General features: G+C 46.4%; 1 protein-coding gene across 1 annotated transcript in view; it reads right to left on the bottom strand.

Annotated features, from left to right (window-relative positions):
- Positions 1-11,175, bottom strand: part of CACNA2D4 (calcium voltage-gated channel auxiliary subunit alpha2delta 4) — a 128,640-nt gene extending 117,465 nt beyond the window's left edge. The window contains exons 1-2 of the mRNA XM_039383152.1: positions 11,069-11,175; positions 6,074-6,155 (exon numbers count right to left, since the gene is read on the bottom strand). Of these exons, the coding sequence (XP_039239086.1) occupies positions 6,074-6,155; positions 11,069-11,175 (189 nt within the window). The remainder of the gene's footprint in view (positions 1-6,073; positions 6,156-11,068) is intronic.
- Positions 11,176-20,539: the final 9,364 nt, after the last annotated feature.

Genomic DNA, 20,539 nt, shown 5'->3' with positions numbered 1-20,539 from the left:
AGGAAGAGCAAGGGACCAGAGCTGTATACTGTCATTAACATCTCCTCCTATGTCATATGTGCTCTGGGGCAGCAGTGGGAGGGATGCCATGTTAGTGCATGTGCTGTCCTCCCACAGTGTCATCATATCTGTAAGGTAACTTGCCAGATCTCCAGCAAGAAGAGTCTGCTCAGTGCTTAGGTGGGAGACTGCCAAGGAAAGCTAATATAGACAGTTATGATCTTAATTATCAGGCACCCAGGAGCACGCTTTAGGCCAAGAGCACCACAGAGGCATTTCCCAGAAACTAGGAATTAGAAGCATGGCTGCTTAGTGCTGCCTCCACTGGGAGAGATGCTGTGATGAGGAAGATCTGGATCTGACAGGTTTAGAGATAACTAGTTTCTTCTGACCACGTTTCATATAATCTAGGCATTAAAAAATTTGAGTACTCCCAAACTGTGTACTAATCTGCCTCCTTAAATCTGCCCTTTCAAGACTGGATACAATGGCCTTTATTTCTGCTTTTCAAGAAATCCCACAGCTAACAGAGATAGCCAAAAGGAAAGAGTAAAAAAACCTGCCAAAGGACACAGTATGATTAACCTATTCAGAAGAGACAGAGCCTTATGTCCTCAGCAATATGGAAACATGGAGGCAACCAAGTGCAGTTCCCTGGTCCTTCATCATCAGTTTTCTCTGCACTGTACTCAAACCCCCTTCATGTTGTGCTAGCACCACAGCAGCAATCTCAGCCAGGGCTGGACTTCTTGTGCTGGGAAAAAAAATGAGGTGGTGAAAAGGAAAAGGAGATGGCAGAGGCTTTGGTAACACTTTCGAATTAGAAGAAAGTGGCAGAGAAAGGACTTTGCACGTCTTTAGGGTGAGCGAGTGGAGCTCCTTTTATTCAAGCAGCTCCTTGATGGTCTGGGAAGGCAGCTGAGCACAGGCAGAGTAAGAAACGCCTTGAGGATGGGGCAGGCTGAGGAGGTCAGACAGAAATAGCAGCATCCAGCCTGCAGCAGGCATGGCAGGGAGGCTGCTCGCTCTGTCTGGCATGATTAACGGCGAGGCTTTTACTGGATTAAAAACGCCAGGCCTCGCATCCCCTCCGCTGCGGCTGGGACAGGCAGGCAGCGGGGGAGGAGGAGGTGGGGTTGAGCACGAAGGTTGGTGTAACCATGCTGCAGGAAGAGGAATGTGCAGCGACAACCCCCGGACTGCGGTCCCTGGCCGCTGACGAGACCGGAGCACATCCCAGCTGGTGTCTGTCCCATTTAGCTCCATGTCATGGTTTCGTCGGGAGAGAAGTGATCTCTGCCAGGCCAGGCTTTAATCAGGCTCTCCTCGGGGGGAGGAGGGTAATCTCTCCTGGGAAAGCTAACGAAGGGGGGGGACCACATCAGCACGGGCTTCACAAAGTGACCTGCCACCCGTTGCCTTGGGTCACATCTTCAATTAAAAACCAGGTCTTTTTACCTCTCAATTATTTTTTAATGTGCTTTTCACACATTGACAAGCAGATGCTCACAGGATAAAAGTTATCACAAGCAATCATGAGCACTCTGCTAATACTGTACATGCCTCAGGCCCAAGATCTAGCCAGAGCTGGGAAGAAAAAAAAAAAGGCAAACCCAAACCAAAAAACCCAAAAAACTTTCTGCAAGATTTGGTTCGCTGAAAGAATACATCAAGTTTGAGCTCAGATCCTCTTTGAGCTTTTTTCCTACAAACGAACCAGCAAACCACTTTGTGCCTATATTTCTGCCACTAAAATCTCCTGCTACTAATGACTATTGACTCCGAGAGTTTCTAATGGTGGGAAACGAAGTAGTACTTGTGATTTCAATACTGTTACCAGACACCACGGCTGAAAGTCAAAGCAGGTGCTTGTAGCTGGCCAAGATTATCCCATGCAACCTGCATTTAGGGTTCAGGTAATCAGATCATTATAATTTACAGAACACGAATCAGGCTTGGGAGAACTGGCTGGAAGGATCTGATGTTGAAAAGAGGTCAAAAAGTTAGCTCAGATCTAACAGAAAATCTTTTCTTATTCAGCTAGTACTTAGCACTCCCTTAAAACAGCAGGAGCAATTCATTAAGATTCGCCTTCTGCAGCGTTGGGGGTGGTAATTTAAAAGTGGAATATCCAGAATTCAGTATCCTAAGTTTTATCTGTGAACAGAGATATGTCACCAAATATATTTTCTTGTTCCCACCTCCACAAAATTTAGCCTATTGAAATACACAGTGCTCCATTACTCACTGCTAGTGGAACTATATTAAGAGTGTGAAAGACATTCCTTTCATCTTCACCCAGGAAAAAGTCTTGACTGAACTTCTTGAGTTTGTCTGTTCTTTGCCATGTACTTTTTTGTTGCACTTTCTAGTAATTGCAGGGCTGGAGTCAAGCCCTGCTGTCCTTTCTCAACTCTATCCACTGGGCAGGGCAATCAGCACCTCAACTATAAAAGAGAGCAGGAGATGATTCTCAGAAACACTTGTAGTGCATTGTTAACACAGTAGAAGGAAATTTAAATTTTGGGTCTGCTGAAGCTGATGATGTTTCTGACACTTAAAGACAAGCCCTGAAAAGCCCAGAGTCATCTCCTGGCATGGCTGCCCTTGGTGGTCCTGAGCCTATGGTCACTGCTTGGCCAACTGCAGCAGCAAGGCTGTGGCAAACACCTATTAAGCCACAGGTTCAAACTTTTGTTCCTTTGCTCTGTGAGACGCTACTGCCCTCCCCCTACTCACCCTTTCACATTGCTTCTTTACTCCAGCCCTGTTGCCCTCAGCTGTCCCAGGCCACAGCCAACACTTTAATACAGATCTATCCTCTCTGAGCCAGGTTTAAGTGTGCATAATGGGCAAGGGAATACAAGACAATGAATGCTTCAGCCATCAAGCCAAAGCCACTTGGCTTTTGCTGACTCTGTGAGATTTAATTTGACATCCTGCCTGCTTGGGACTGCCAGCCATCTGAGAACTTTCTTAAAGATTTCTGATCCAGGGTAAAAGCCTGTCCCTGTGGATTCAAGGGGTGTCTACTGGTTCACCAAGTCTCTGGGAATGATAAATCCTGGTGAGAAGTCAACCATTTGGGTTTGCAACATGATATTAAGGTTCTTCTGGAGGAAGCAAACAAAAAACCCAAAGAAAACCAAGTAAACTCAAAGCAACAAAAGAAAGTTTATGCTTAATGTTAAAGACAAGGTTTACATGCAAAGCATCCAGTAACTGAGAAATTATGGCTCTCAAAGCAACAATAAGCTAGTTACTTCAAGACTATTAGGCACAAGGGAGACATGAAGAAAAATACAAAATATGCTGTTATCTCTCAGTCTGTGTTTCGTCAAAGGCAAAATGCCCATTGACTTAGACAAGCACTGAGAAAAGAATTGCCTGGACCTCTGCACTGTGCTCCCCACCATTCTGCTGGTCTGCACAAAGCGAAATATTTGCCATGGAAAAGAGGCAACAGCCCAAAGAAGAGAAAAGTGCCAGGGGAGCAGGCAAATCCACGTGTTTGATTTTCAGACTTTGGTGTATTTGGCTCCCCAGGCATAACTCATCCACAGTCTGTGCCAATATGATGATCTACATAAAGTTATTTGGGGTCTGCCACTCTGCATGAAAGTGTTGCCTAACAGTAAATGACATGCCTACATCCACTTGAAACACAGAAGGTGCCAAAAATGCAGAAGGAAGCCTCCAGAATGGTCCCTGCTTTAAGATGAGGATTTGTGAGAAGGTGCCTGACTTACTGCTCTACTAAAGAAACGGAGGCTGAGAGAAGGACTGAAGTGGGTGCTGGCTGGTTCTCCTCTATTTCCTTACCACAGGGAAATAAGGGGAAATGAAAGAGCTCAGGAAGTGGGGCTTCAGGGTTGAAAGGTAAATCTGAGCTGTTTAAACTGCTTAAGTAAAGTTAGGGCAGGGAAGGACACAACATGCATTTAGGAGATGACTTTGCTGGAGTGTTTACAGAACAAGGCTGGATCCAGCTTATCTGTACCCCCTGCTGGAAGTTGACATTTTCCCCTCTCAGTCACAGATAACACTGTACTGCACAAAGCACAATCAGTCTGTGCTGTATCCAGGCAAAACCAAACCAAACACCTTCCCCTCTCCAAGATGAAAACTGTGTGTATGGAGCAGGCAAGTGCTATCAGGCAGGCAAGGCTGTCAGACCATCAGGAGAATATAGGTCTGCCTTAGTTCCTCCTGATGTGAGTACTAGATTGGATTTGGTTACATTCGGGCTTCTTTTTCATCAGAAATTAGTTTTCTTCGCTTCTGGAGAATTATACCAAACACTGATAATAGTTGTGAATTTTGGTTCAAGATAACTATGACTCTAATTTTTAGTGGTACTATACTAGCATCTACAGGTCTCACATAACCCCTATCCCAAAGGGATCAGGATCCCAAGAATAAAACCCACAGCGTGGGCAGAGGTAGGTAAGGCAATCTGGTGCAATATATCCAAAGTGCCAGCACAGCACAGCTGCCTTGACAGTCACCCCAGTGCCACATCTGCCATCCTTGTCCTGCATTGCTATCTTCCACAATGTTGTATTTTCAAGCTAACTCTGGTTCTTCTTCGTCCCACTGACTTTTGGACCTCAAGGAACATGAGCTCCCTTAATGTGTTAGTATGAAGCAGTGCAAGTTGCCTGTGTCGACCCACACCTATACAGCATCAGCCAGGTACCTGACTATCAAATAACCCCAGCCTGTATCTCCTCCCCACTGAAGCTCCAGTACCCACCAGAGATGCCTTAGCATGTCACTTCACCTCTGACAACTATTGCCTGGGGACCCCGTGGGTCAATAGGCAACGTGGAAGCATCATCAAAACTGCTAAAAGGTGAACTTTTGCCTTATCAATACCCCACTGCAGCTGCCTCGTGGTTAGCGCATGAAGTACCTATATCAGTGCTGATAGCTTTTAATTGCCTTGTGACCCTCTCCTCCCAAGAAGAACTGATGATCACCACAGACCTTTGTGATGGATGCTGAAAGCCTTTCTTGGCCAAAGCCTAGCAAAGCCGATGCTGCAGGAAATACTCCCTTACTCAAGACAAAAAGCAGCACTCAGGGGACAGGGAAACAGGGCTCAGCAGCAAGGAAAGGAAAACTATTTCCACGTCCCTTTTTTTGCATTGGGATATGGGTGTTATTACTAACATGGATGCAGAAATCAGACACCTAGGAGGCCTGAGAGGCAACTCGTTACTTGTCTTGAAGAGAAGAATCATAGAAAGAGTAAAGAAAAAGAACTGAAGTAGAGAAGTGACACATGAAGTAGAGAAGTGACTGCATTTCTGAGGCCCCCTTCAGTCCCCCAGAGCAGCATAGAGGGTGGAGATCACCAAGTCTGAAAGAGGAGCAGCCATTCACCACTGACTTAAGGAAACTCCTCTAGAGCTGCAACTGGGATTATTTGTTTAAAGCCCCTGGAGCTACACCCTTTAATGCTGGTAGAGAGTTTAATGAAACAGAGCCTGTTTGGTGATGAAGCCAAGCAGAGGTCTGTGTCTCTGGAAAATTGTGGCTTCCAAGGGCATCTGCCTCAGGGACCCTGTCCAAAGCAGAGCTTCAAGGGCAAAATTCAAAGGATTGATGCACAACTGGATGAATACTGATGAGGAAGCAGTAAGAAATAAGTGCCAGCTGAAGAGCTGCAGGAGGGGATGATGGGGTGACAACAAGCAGGTGGGTGATGAGAAGCAGAGGGACTGATTTAGACTTGGGAAAGGAGAAGCGGAGGCACAGTATGTGAGGGCATGAAATAATCATTAGAGGGGAAACATGGGGAGAAAAATAGAAACTGTTAGAAAGTATTAGTAAAAAATGGGACAATTTAGGTGGTATTTGGCAATGGTTAATGAAACAGGAAAGGCATTAAACAGATCCCCCTCTCCAGTACATGGAGAATTGGCACAGAGCATCACTCTGTGCTCATGGATAGATTTGAAAGATAGCTGGAGACCTGTGCCTTTTTCTTCCACACCAGGGGGAAACCTTGGAGGACTACACAGGGAGATAATGTGAAGCAAAGGGAACCCTCACACATTTTGCCTACCTTCTGCAACAAGAGAGAGCCTGAATACTTAGTCACAATGGAGTACAGCTCCCCACCAAAGGCATCCGCCCAGGACTTCACCCTAAAAAGACAAAAAGAAAAGGAAAGTCAATGTTAATAAATCAAAGTCTGCACAACTTCTCACTTTTTCAGACAGAGAAAACCCCATCTTTCCAAGTATAAACCCTGCTCTATTTCTCTAAGCTACTATAATAACAATGTTTTTTCCCCAGACTGCTAGCCAGACAAGCAGTAAGGCAGGAGACAAGCACTGCTCTTGGACATTTGTCAGCAAGGGGAAACATTGAGGTCTGCTGGTCTTGGTCATTATGTTTGGAGTTGAAATTTTCCCACCTAACTTTAGAGGTACAATTTTCATCTTAGGTATCATCTGTTTTCCTTCTATTGCCAGCACAGTGAAATAAATAGCTTGCTGCAGACACCCATTTATCTTCACTGACAGGGCCTGGGGTGATGGGCTAGACACCTAGTGTCAGGACTGCTGAAGAGAAAGAAGTGTCAGACTTGGAAGAAGTTGTCAAGATTCACCCCTTGGATTCAGTTCCTGCAGCAGTGCAGGCCAGAGACTAATAAGGCAGATGAATGCACTGCTCTCAGTGGAGACACTACTGCTTGATAATGCCACAGTAGATTATGCACCTCATCATTGTAAAGCACTACTCACATTCGTGCCATCCTATAAATAATTGACGATAGCAATACCACATGGAGAACATACGGATGCTGAAGAGCAGCCTGAACACTGAACCATCCAAATGAAAATAGATGGCTCTCATAATTGACAGAGCACTTCATCAGAAATCTGTTACACGATCCACATTAGGCAGTTCCACCTACAGTTGCAGTTCCTTCAACAAGGATTCACTTCAGAGAGATGTCTCTAATGCAGTAAGTGGCCTTCTCCACTTACCTGAATACACCACTTATTTATGGTGTGCAGTCTTACCTATGGCTTCCAGTAGATTTCTTTGAGTCCCAAGCAGACTTTAACCTCAGGGCCTGATTCCCCAGTGCATTGCACCACAAATAATACACCAACACAGAGATGGGCTCTGGAGTGAAGCCAGCATAGCAATGGGGGAATAATCACAACTGCTAGCTTTAGCCTAGGAAAGCCTGTTTAGACTCCTCTCTTACAAATAGGAACTAGGCAGCTACAGGCAACGATTTGGAACAGGCACAGGACTTCAGCTCTGATCTGCACCTCTCTCCACTGCCTGTAAAAAAAGCATGAGGGAGTGGGTGCCTTTTTAAATCACTCCTTAATTGGCAACAAGGCATTCATATTTAACCACTGAGTGTGAACTAGCACCAGCTGAAGCAATTTTGTTTTTTCTTGCATTGTGCTCTGCATCTTATTTTGAGAGCCAGAGCTTTTATCTCATCATGTCATCCTTAGAGAAAAAAGAATACAAGTACTTTCTAGGAGACCAGGATTTATTGGGCCATATCAGAGTTATTTTAGCAAGCCTAGAATAAAAGAGGAAACCAGAAAGAGGGATCCCATGGGATGCTTTCTTGTTTGTTGTAGTAGTGACTAACACATTCCCTTAGATATGAGGATCTCTGGATCAACAGCTAACTTGATGCCCATCTGCTGCTGCTGGCTTTATAACTTTTATGTATGAGATGTTTTATGCTGATATTAACTGATATTCTCCAGCTTCCTCACCTTTTACTGCAGAAAGAGAGAACATAAACATGAAGCTTGGGATAGTAATTTTAGCAGGGATATTTACTTTTACCCCATTTGCCTTACAAAAATGGTGCACTTGACCCTGGCCTTTCTGTTCAGTGTCATGTCTGTGGTCATGTGTGCGCCCCTACTCCTTCCAGCCCTCATCATTTTTCAACCCAGCAGGGTGGAAGTGCCTGTGGTGTTAATTTCTGATTAGCAGGTGTAGTTGAGCATCTTGAAAGTTCTTGAAGCTTCCAATAACGGCATAACTCAAATAAAAAGGTTGAGGTTTGTATAATTTTGGGATTTCTGTGTGGGTGTTCTATGTGTCGAGTGGACCCTTACCCTGGGAGGGCTCTCCCAGCCACTTCTGAGCCACTACTCTGGCTCAGGGGCTGATATTTCTGCTGGTCTTGAAGCAGAAGTAGGAGATGCAAGGGCAGGGGGACCAAAGAGAGGGCCAGAGACTGGCAGAACTGGAGGGTTTGTTGGAAAGTTAGGGGGCACAGAGGAATTGGAGGCACAAAGGTTCAGAATCCCTGTGTAACAGGTCTGAAGACGGGGTAATTAAAAATATCTGGTGGCATTTCATGGAAGTCGAAAAGGAGGAAAGTGAAGAGGCAGAAATACACTGGCATTTACATATTTAAAAGACAATTATTTGCCAGGGAAGTGAGCAACCTTAGAGTACTGGGGAATTAAGGGCAGCCTGCTGAACTTAAATAGGTTTCCTTAATTTTTTCATAAACAAGTGAGAGAAAAGGTCAGTCTAAAGCTCATCAAGTTGTAGAGACATTTTGTCCAAGGCTGCTGGTTCCATCAGCCCAAGAGCAGATGTATAAAGGCAATAGGGGCAGCTTAAAGAGGCCATACCAGGTTGATCTTTACCTCTCCCACCAGCATTTCCCAACGTTTCCATCAGCTCAAGAAGAAGCCAGCCCTAAATCCTCACAGCTGCAAGCACTCCTGCCCATGCCGTGGCCACCAGACAAGCAGAGCTGTGTCCAGGAGGAAAGAAGAGGCAGTTTCTGTGCTGAACTTGCAATGCACCCCAGAAGCATTGCTAGTAACTGAGCAGATTTTTGCACTGCTGGAGTTAAAGCTGAGTGAGCTTTGCAAAGATGGGAATGAATCGGCACTGAGCCAAGCGCGATGCAGCAAAGCCAGACACGACTTGGGGAGCAGCACAGGCCGACTCAGCCTTGTGTCACTTAAATGTGATGGAACCCAGCTGGTGTTTAAAAGACTGCTTTTTTGTCCCCAAAATGTCCCTGTGTAACCTATGGAACAGGTCCATTTTCTGCTGATTTACTCCCTTTGGACCCGTGTCCAACGTGTTTCTCTACTGAAATTTCATTTGAAAAGGGTGACTTCTGTGTTTTAGTTAAATTCATAAGTGGATGTGAAACACCAGGGATTAATTCAGCTGTTGGTCTGGTTTTAGTACCAGGGGAGAAAAGCTCTTTTTCTATTGTTTATTCTTCATTCTTGTACATGAATTAAGTTCCAAACTGTGCAAAGTGACGTAAATCTTTTTCTCAGTAGTAAAGGGCTATCACATTATAACTAAACACATCAGAAAAGGATTTGGTCAGAGATTGCCTGCGTGTAATCCCTGCACTTGCATTCAGTGGCAAAAACAGCGGAACAGACTGGCTGGCTTCTTAATGCCACACAAAAAGTATTTCCATGAAGTATTTATCCCGGGCATGGAAAGTCAATTTGCATAGTTCGCAGTTATCAGAAGTTGGATTTTTTTCTGGGTAGCCACTGTGTCCTTTTTGTGAAACCCAAATCAGAACCACTCTGCTGAGGAAGGGCTTGATAGTGCAGCCAAGTATAACATTGGCAGCAAAGTTTCCTGAGACCCTCTTGGATGTCAGCTCAGCTCTTGGTAATTCCATGAGCTGTATTGGTGGGCACATCTGTAAGGGTTTTATTGGCAGTTTTTGAATGTAAAACATTTTCCTAAACTCAGGAAAGGGCTTGAGCTGACTTGTTGATTTATTGGACATATCTCCTTCTGAAACTGGATGGCAGTGTTGTCTCCTCTCCAGACCAGCCCACTGTCCTGCACCGATGGAGATACTGTAGCACCCAAGAAGCTACCCCACAACAACTTTTACCAATCGCAGTGCTGACATTTTTAATCCTTAAAGGATTTAACTCGTCTAAATCAGCTTAACAAGGTGAAGTTTTTATAAACTGGGGTTGCTGAGAGCTGTTAGGCTCCTGGGGGGCTGCCAGGGCGGGCTGCATGGCTGGCAGGGAGCGACCATGCCAGAGGAGCCGCTTGTCACACCAACACAAGCAGAGGCGTGGGTGCCCTGCAAACCCACATCCAAAAAGGTGCATCAAGTTTCCCTGCACGTGCACTAGCACCTGGACCCAAATGCAGTGCATGCACAAAACGTGGCTGTGTATGCTTTATATTGCAGCTCAGCTTTTCAGTCATTTGCTCCAGACCTCTGGGAAGGGCTACTACGCCCTTTGTAGTGAAGAGGAGCAGGAACAAGTAAGAAGTGCCATGGCCTCTTTCCTCTATTCAGCCTCCTCTCACTAACATCCCCTGACGTCCACACACGTGAGTAAATGTGTGTGCATGAGGGTCCTTTTAAGCTATCAGTGTTCCAGATCAATGCAAGGGATCAGAGCTTCGGAGCTGCAAACCTTGCCCTGCACGATCTGGATCTCATGTGTGACGAAGCGATGTGTCTTTGCTTTGTGGGATAAACACCCTGTGTGTATCCTCCCACAGCCAGCTCCTGGCCAGTGCTGTGCATCCCTTGGGTGTTCCTGCCATACTGAAAACCAGCAGTGTCTACTGAAACCACTCTGCTCAACCGGGGAGCTGCCAAACTGGGGCCACTTGCATGCGCCTCCATGCTTGGATCTCCACCAGTTGCAGCAGCAGCGGGGTTTTACGAACGCGTCTTTAAACTGGTTTTGCCTTCTGCCGCCTAGTGCATTAAGCAGAGCATTAATAGATGTCAAAGTGCTTAACTAAAGCAGATGAGTATCATTGCTACGCTTGATGAATGGGGGAAAAGAGGTATTGCATCCTATGCTAGACCTGGGGAACTGAATTTGTGGCTCCTGTGTCTGTGTCCTCTGCCATGAGCCATCCCTGCCCTCGTAAGGAAACGCCACCCCTTGCAGCACCGTGCCCCTGTGGAGGAGCCCACACCCACGGAGCCTGCCACTGCCAGGGAGACACTCCCACCCGCCTGCCATGCCCACGGCATTGCCCGCTCCACGCCAGGAAAACCCCACGCCAGAGAGAGAGGAACACTTACGTCTCCAGCGGGATCTTCGTCTGGGCCCTGGCAGGGGGCAGGAAGCAGAAGAGACAGAGCATCATCCACGGGACGGCCCAGGGCCCCATCCTCCGCGCACCGACCATCAGCAACGGGACCGGCCGGCGGGGTGCGGGGGCTCCCCGCCCTTGCTGCTGCCCTGGGGGGGCTCCCGGGCGGCCCCCGCCATCCTGCCGGGCTGGGGGCCCTGCTGCTGCGGGGCCGAGCCCCGGGGCGACCCCGGCCGCCTCTGCCCCGGGAACGTCGCTCCTGCTGCCAGGCGCCGTCGGGGGTCTCCAGCGCAGGGCAGGCAGCCAAAAACCTGCCGGCACCTCTCGAGGATGGGCACCCCCAGGTGCGGTGCGTCTCCGTGCCCCGAGGTGCAGCCGCGCCAGGAGGGAGCTCTGCGACCGGAGCCGCAGTGGCTGCGTAATCCCCTGCCAGCCCCTTAATCCCCTCGCCAAGCAGCAGCAGCCACAGATTTAGGGAAGTGGAGTGGGATAAAATCACCCGGGATTACTCTGATTCCTGAAGACGGGTCTTGGCTTCTCCAGCCGGAGGTCAGGCCATGCCTGCTTTAAAGGGGTCTCATCCGCATCCTCGAACACCTCTGCCTGAGCTTTGATCTCTGTCTGACGCTGCAGGATGCTGACAGGTCCCTCCACAGGTTGGCCCAGCACTGCCTCCTCCCCAGTGGGTGCCTGGGATTGGCACTGGGAGTGTGGGGGCAATGGTGGGGTCCTGCAGGTACCAGCAGGTTCATGCCAGCCACTGCTTGGTGCTGAGGTTTGCACAGGACAGATGAGGCCAGGCAGAGCTGGTGCTTTGGCAGCATCCAGTGCAGGTCCAAGGCAATTGCCAAGGAAATTGCCCTCCGAGCCAGGAGTGGGAATCTCACATTGGTGAGGGGAGAGGAGGGAAAATGAGCAGTGGGAAGCAAAAGTGGCGTGAAAGAAAGGACTCTGCCAGTTTTAACTGATCACCTCCTAATGTGAATGATTATTTATTAATAGTCAGACCTTTCCGTTTGGGCAACATTCAATTGAGATTGCCATCCCCTCATCTGTGTCTGGAGACCAATGAATCAAAGGAGCCCAACGGCTGAATTTGATGAATAGCAGGAAGTAGCAAACTGCATGCTCGAATGAGGGACACGCTATCGAAGCTCATTATTATCACAAGAAGTATAAATTATAAATAACTACAGATATGGCAGCAGAAAGATTATAAATTACTACAGCAACCTGTTGAGCTGCTTACTCTATTGCTATGAATCAAGCCATTTATTAAGAGTATCTTCCAATCATCTTTTGCACCTTTACAAATGGCTCATTTAATGTAAAATGCAAAGCCATGCTATATTGTTAGGTTTCTCATGAGGATGTGGAGGGCAGAGTGACTGACAAAGCACTGAAATCAAATTAAGGCATGTACTACAGATGTGCTATCTAGTGCAGCACTGGTGCCTCTTCTGATTTAACCCCAACTGGGGTTAAGCCTCACACAGCTGCTTGTTCACACCACCACAGTGGGATGGGGGAGAGAATCAGAAGGTGAGAGAGAAAACTCATGGGTCGAGATAAAGACAGTTTAATAAGTAAAGCAAAACCTGCACACCCAAGCAAAGCAGAAAAAATGAGAAGTCATTGGGCAGGCAGGTGTTCAGCCACCTCCAGGACAGCAGGGCTCCATCATGTGTAACATCAGTTTGGGAAGACAAATGCCATCACTCCGAAAGTCTTCCCCTTCCTGCTTCTTCCCCCAGCTCAATATGCTCAGCAAGGTGCCAGGCAGTGTGGTATGTCCCTCTGGTCAGTTGGGATCTGTGATCCCAGCTGTGTCCCATCCCCACCAGCATCTTGTGCACCCCCAGCCCACTCGCTGGTGGGGTGGTGTGAGATGCAGAAAAGACCTTGACTCGGCAGTAACCAAAACATCCCTGTGTTATCAACACTGTTTCCAGCACAAATCCAAAACTCAGCCCCATAACAGCTATTATAAGGAAAATTAACTCTATACCCCAGCTAAAACCAGCACAGGTGCACTTTAAATGGGATAATAGAAGTGACAGAGGAAATACAGAGAAGGGAATAAAACTATGAGACGTGAAATGGAGGTTAAATTGTATGACAAAGAGGCTGAAAGTCTGTGGTGAGCACTTAAGTAATTACAGGAATAATTCACCTCAGGATAGGATGGTTTCATCATTTATTACAATCTTTACTCCAGACTGAGTGTCTTATTGAAAGTTACGATCTTCTTCAGGCAGAAGCTGTGGGCCTGAAGGGCAGAAATTTCCAGATAATGTTCTTAAGTCTGTGCAAAGGGTTACATGGGAAGGTTTAAATGGTTGTTTCTGACCTTAAAATCTACAAAAAAAAATCAATTTCTATGCACATGAACACTCTATAGACAGTGTCTTCAGCATACCACCAGTGCATGGCAATTGCAAAACCAGTCACCTTAGGAAGACCAGATTTGGGTCTTAGTAATGGATTTCTCAAATTGCCAAAATGTTCTATGAGGGCTCTTGATCCAAAAAGGAGTACATGCAGACCTGCATGGTCCCAGGGGGAATCTGTAGGTGAGAGCAGTACAGAGAAATGTATTTCCTCCCAGAAATTGCAGACAATGTGCCCCCATGGGAACAGAGGGAGCTGATTACCCTTCCCCTGAGTTCAGCCTCACGCTGGGGGCCACAGGGCTGGGCTTCTGCTGCCTTATTCTTCCTCTGCAGCCTGAAAAGAAGAGAAGATTGCTCTTAGAGGAGCTGGGAACACTGACAATCAAGGTTCCATTTGTCTGTGTTTACCAGGATTACAAATGAGGGGTAGCATCCAGGCTGGCAGGCTTCCCTGTCTGGATACTTCAGGGAAGAGATGATAAAAATTCGCATTCTGAAAAAAAAAAAAAAATCTAAAATGAGATCTGAAAGCAGGAGCATCAACATTTTAGATTGCATTTTCTTTCCACTTTTCAGGGAGCCATATAAATAGTTATTGTGAGTGATTTTTGCAGGATCTTTTCACTAACCCTCCCAGCCACTGTGTGCTATTTGCAGCTGGGACCCAGTTTAATCCAGATGGGTTCTGGCAAGAGCCCTTGTCTGGGTGTGTTTGGAAACCCCTGGAACACTGATAGAAAAGACAGTGAGACACAGGAACACGCTGAACTGGGAGATCTAAATCCCTTTATTTGGATTTATCTCATTTACTGGATATATCTCACTTAACCCCTTAATGATCTAAAATTGCAAGGAAGTAAGATTTGAAGATTAAATGAAAATAGCACTGAAAACTGAAAACCCCAGGTGCCTGGAGGGCCCTTAATGGGATTAGTGTGCATCCAGTTACTTCTGCAGAGCTCAGCCACCACAGTGTGTAAGCACAGTTGGAGCACGGGAAGGAGATAAACAATGCCAGGATCTGACTGGGGAAAAAGAAAATTAATCCTGTGAGAAAGAATGAAAGCAAATACATAACAAGGAGTGGGAATTTAAGGCTGCAAGAGATATGAGATGAGCAAGTACAGCAATTTAGAGCTACATTTGCAAAACCACGAGGAAATAAAAAGAAATGCCAGTGTGATTTTATGCTGTGTTCACAGGCACAAGGAAAATTTACCAGCTCTATTTATTTCTGGTTTGACTAGAACCCGAGTTCAGTTTGGATTATCATGTTACGAGAAGATACTGGCAAATGTTAAGATTAGCAAAAGAACAAATAACATCAGAACACTGGTTAAGAAGTGTAGTCTTACGGTGGGATAAATACGAGGAAAAGAAGGCAAAATGAAGAAAGGGGAATCTACACTGAGTGTCATGGAATCATAGAGTAGAATCATAGAATAATTAAGGTTGGAAAAGACCTTCAAGATCATACAGTCCAACCATTAATTTACACTGCCAAGTCAAGCACTAAACCACATCCCTAAGCACCACATCGACACCTCTTTTAAATACCTCTGAGAAAGCTGATTAGAAAGATGCCAGGCATGGCATAACCTCTTGAGGCAACCTCTCTCCATGCACTAGTGGTCAATAAGCCACATTCTGTAGCAGCCAAGTGTCTCTTTGTTAGAAAGACATTTGGAACAGGGGATATGGCAACAACCTTGAGCACAGCAAAGAGAAGATCGTGCAGCTTCATGGAGATGAAGAGCAGATGGGACAGTGTCTCAGCTCCTCAAGTACCAAGCTCATAGTGAAGTTACTACTTTTGTTGCCAGCAGGTTTATTGGGCTGATACTGGTCAACAGAGACACCTCTTCCCCATGGCATCCGTAGTACTGCTCTCCCAGATGGCCCATGCAGTGAGGCAGGGCTGTCCCTCCTATTTTCTGGGTACTCTGGAGCAGTGTCTCAGGGCTCACACAGAGCAAACATCAGGGTCCTTTTTGCACCATAGACCTTTTTGCACCATTTTGCACCATCAGGACTGGGGAAGAGCTTGCAAGAGATCAGCACTGATTTGATTTTCCCTTCTGGAGACACTGCACTCTTGCTGTTTGCCTGCCACCACTGCACACCTCAAGGCAAGTCTTTGCTCCATCATGATCCTGAACTAAAAACATTTGGGAGATAAGCACTTAATAAGAATAATTTGCTTTGATTTTGAATAACTTAAACCAAGGCATGATGGGAATAAACTATGCGGTCTTGTTCACAGCAGATGCATTTATCTGAGATCATAATCTTGTGCCTCTCGTTATCTCTCGACACAACTCCTTAGACGAGTATCTGGGTACAAAAGCTCCTTTCTGTTCTGGTCAAATATTCTGCATAGGAAACTGCTCTGTCACCAGTGTTTGAACTTGTGTCCTGTTGAGGAGATATGAGGACAACGTCTCTGGCTTGTCTGAGTAGGTTTAACTGTTCCTCTGTGTGGTTTGGAAAGCAGACGTGTAGTGTTTTGCCAGTACCAGAGAATCCGAACTCCCCGTCTCAGCAGCTGCCAGGAGGAGGGGGCCCTTGCCAGAAGCAGCGATGGAAAAGCACTTTCAGTCATGGTTTTACTGGCTGGGCATGCAAACCTCTTCTGATCAGGTTTCAGAGCTGTGGAGAGTCAGCACTCACGGGCTGTTTGCAGAGGTGTGGATTTGATCGCTGAGTGGGGATGGGGAAGGAGGTGCTTCTGCACCAGTGCTGGCGCTGCAGGCAGGATGCAGGCTGGGGGCTGGGGAGGGGTCCCTGCTGCTGAACGCTGCCCTCCCGCCCTGTTTGGTCACATCAGGCCCTGCACAACCCCAGCTGGCCCCAGAGAAGCTGCAATGAGGCAGGGAGAGGCTGCCTGGCTGAGGACTCTGTTGGCCACGTGACTGGCAGCACCTGAGATCTGGGACATTTGGAATGGTGAGACCTGACAGACCTTCATCACCGTGTGGTGCTGGGTGAGCACAGCCTCTTTGAGTGCCTCTTCCTCACTGCAACCCCGGTGGGTGTGTTTTGGGTTAAATTAGCTGCTCTTAACACCTTCCAGGTGCAGGGGAAATGCTTGACACAGTTTGCAGCTCTGCATGGAAGGGTTCTTCTGCCGCTGGAGACTGGGCTGATGAGTGCCAGTGATCATAAGGAGATCCTGATATGACTGCACAGAGAAGGCACACAAAAGCCTATTTACCATGGGAATGCACCTAATACCTGCATACCTGATAACTCACTAGAATCTCTGTAGGGCAGTACAGAGTCACCCCTAGTGTAACACAGGGGGGTTACACAGGGGAATGTACAGGTACCCTGGCTGGCATGTAGGCAAGTATTACACCACTGACTCATTTCAGGTTGCCTCAGAGGCAGTAAATAATTCATGAATGTCTGGCCTGCAGAGCATCACGAGGCATCAGCAGGATGACTTGGACCACGTGCATCCTTCTAGACCCCACATTCCACCCGTGTGCTCAGTAAATATCTGCCTGCAGACCCATTCATCTGCAAGCCACGTGCTCTCCCTGTAGTTTATAGAAGCAGCCACATAGGTGTCATGTTAATTAATGCCTTCGGCTGGTTACTTTGCTTTCTTTCCTTTTTATTTTTTTTCCACAGCTTCGCTCTAAATTTAGACTTGTTTAAATACTCCAAGATGAAATGAGTGTTTTTTTAAATTTGTTTTTGCTAGCAGCATTTTAAACCCTCATCAGACACAGTGTTCTGAGCAGCAGGAAATTGAGGGCACAGAGGGAGACACCAAGAGAGAGTAGAATGCATAGGAAACAAAGAGCACTGAAGCACCTTTCCACCGCCTCTGAACCCAAAGCAAGAAAAAGGAGAATCAATTGAAAATAAAAAAAAGGAAAAGTAAGTGAAAGCAGATGCTCTGTTTGGGGAGAACTCTGAGCAAAATGTAGCTTTCCTGGGTGATGCCACAAAAGCACCCAGAGTGAAAGTCATCCTTATCTCTCCACTACCAAAGGGTTAAACTTAATTTTTTCCATTTCAAGTCCACCTGAAGGAACTTGATTAAGAGGAAGGGAAAACCCATTTTAAAGAGATTAAAGACTTTTGTAATAAACTGGTTGCACTAAAACAGCTTTTTCGCAGGAGGAGGCTTTGCTTTGTAGGGAGTCCCAGGAACCGTGTTGCATCAAGTGACTAAATAAATTATACTACTCATTCTGTTAGTCTCTATGCTGCAAAGACACTCGACTCAGTGCACATCTAGCAACATCATCTATGTTGCCAAATCCTTCTTATTAAACGTGTGATGCCACAACCCTATTCAGGGAACACACAACAGATACCTCCTTCTCTCTACTCAGTGTGTAAGGATTCAGAGTTTTGCAAGGTTATCAGGACAGAGGTATTTGGGGCAAAGTAGAGTTTCTCCAACCTGGCTGGGCTAGAAAGAAGGAGGGTCCGTCCCCCCATGTGTTCCCCTGTCAGAGTCAGCAGGTGTGGGGGGTGCAGAGATGATTTACCTGCCTTTGTGGTTTGATGTTACTGCCTCACGAATCTGCTGATAAGGATTTATTAGGTAATGGCTGTAGGGTATTTTGGAAATACAGGGTGTTGTCTAATTCTATGAGCTCTTACAGAAGGAGGCAAATGACCCTCTTCTCACTTGGCAAGTGATCTACTGGGGTAAAACAACCAACCCATCCACTTCCCTCCCCTCCCCTGATTTATTTGGATCACACTGTCAGTTTACATGGGGTTGGACTGAGCCCACAGCGTGGTTTTATCTGTTCCCTGGCAATAGGGGTGGATCAGGGAGCCAGTGGAGCTGGGCTGCAGCATTCTGCAGACCTCTTTGTAGTGATCCAGGCGTTAAACATCTGCCTGTCAGGAGAAATGGCATCAATACCGATGAGCTGACTATCCCCAGTGAAGTGTCTGTGGGCCACGGGCTCTGCGTCTGTGGGTTTGCATGGCCTGTACAGCAGTTGTGCCTGATCCCTGGGGAAGCTGCTGCACGCTACCAGAGCATAAATAAAGGGCAATGTCTAGGCAGAAAGACTTTTTTTTTTTTTTTTTTTAGCCTTTCAAAGGTGTCCTGACAATTTTATTTGTTGTGTTGCTGATACTGAGTGTTCAGGCAAGAGCTATTGTAGAAATGCATATCGGAATTTCTGGAATATTCAGAACTCAATTAAAAATCTTAAAAGTCTTATTTTTTTTTCTGCCTTCCTTCTGATTTCACAGAAGGGAGCGGCTTTGCCAAAATTCTAGGTCAGAAATTATAGCTTTTCATGCTTTTCTGCTTTGAAAACAGGACTACTTTTTTCCCCACAAAAATCAGAGGCGATCGTTTTCAGTGTGATTAAAGATAAAAGCTGGGCTTTGGATACATTTTACCACACATTGATGTAGGTGTAGATAAAAACAGTCCATTTTTTCATGAATATTAATGAAAACATGTTTTGTGATTTTAGGCAACCATCAATTGTTATTAAAAAAAACCTGACAGATTTGAAGAAGAGGTGGGGGAAGGCTCCGCAAGGCTTTCCACATCCAATTAACACCATTTTGCAGCGGCTTGTGTTTTGCTCCGAAATTAGTCTGCACCGAGTGTGAAAGGTGCTTCCCTGACCTCCGGCTGACGGGGAATGGTGTTCACCCGTCCAAGCACAGCAGCACAGGCTCTGCCTCCTTTTAAACTCTTTTAACCTCTGGTTACAATTCAAGTCACTTCCCGTCACCCTAAATTGCCTCTGAGTCCGTAATTAGCTCCGTCACCTGCCAAATTCCATAACACGCGCTCATTCTTCCTCCCTTCAACATCTGACAGCATCTCGCTCGCCGAGCAGCTTTCAAACAGATTTCCCCTCCACCCCAGGGGTTTTCGCGCTGTGAGCCTGCCCTGGAAGGATGAAGATACAAATCATGTTGCGCCCAGAAGGATCATTAAATGCCTTCTTTGATTTCCTTCAAGGAGCACAAATGAGCTGAGGAAGCAAACCGGCGCGTTTTCTGCCGGCATTTTTTGTTTATGTTTTTTTAATCCCCACCGGCACGGGATGATAGAGCCAGTAGCCCCCTGCGGTGGGTGAGGTCTCTCCAGGCTACAGCCATCTCCTCCCAACAGGGGTGCTGGCTAAGGAGAACATCAATCCCCACCCCAGGAAAGAAGGTCTCTCAAGGATTTAGCTTGGTCTGGGCACATATGTTTTGAGAGCAAATAATCTCTCTCACGCCGGAACGTGTAACATTGCGCAAAGTATGTGTCTGAAAAAATCAGTTTCTAGCAGTGGCGCTTCTTCTGCTTCCTCCTGCTGTTGTCAGCATCTGGGCAGCACGTGGGACAGACAGTAGAGAGACAGGGAGAGCTCGGAAAACCATTTGCTTGGGATGGGGACAGAGCATTCTGCAGCATGCTTGAGATAAAACTAAGAACTGCATTCACTGTTCGTGACAAAAGTGGAATTGAGGATTACCAGAGGTATAGATAAATAAATATTTAATAAATATAAAGCTTAAATATAAAATTTTAATAAAATAAATAAATATTTATACATTTTTTATTGTAAGAAAGAAAATTTATATTCCAAGTTGTGATGTCTGCCTAAAATCATCTGCCATTTGCTAAAGCAGCGCTCCAGCTCCTGCCTTCTGATTAGTGCAGCGTCAAGGCTGAAGTTAATGTCTTTCAGAGCCAGAGGCTCCTGAAGTTTCAGACAGAAGCCAAACAGTTGTGCCCTGAGGGATTCCTTCACAGGAAATCTGATGTGCATAAAGCAGGCAGAGCAGTGCTGAAAGCTCATTAGTGATGGTTGCTTGCTGCAGCTCTGACCTTAGCTTAATTCGTTCAAGGGATGCTGGAGTTAATTGGCATTCTCAGTTTGGAGTGATTCCCTTCTACAACTGCAGTTTAAACCTAGATCTACTCTGCTCCCCAGGCCTATAATTCCCCTGGAAATAAAAAAAGCATTATCTGGCTCTTCTGGTGCTTCACTGTACCGTGTCACACTTTGATAGCCACTAAGCTATTTTATGGCTGTGTGGGGGCCAAAGTGCCATAACAGGCAGTGGTGTTGCAG

Source organism: Pipra filicauda, unplaced genomic scaffold (genome assembly GCF_003945595.2).
Source record: "Pipra filicauda isolate LSUMZ 115617 unplaced genomic scaffold, ASM394559v2 scaffold2_size9829703_pilon, whole genome shotgun sequence".
Lineage (NCBI taxonomy): Eukaryota > Metazoa > Chordata > Aves > Passeriformes > Pipridae > Pipra > Pipra filicauda.
The sequence above is the reverse complement of the archived record's forward strand: the minus strand, read 5'-3'. Positions and strand labels throughout refer to the sequence as shown.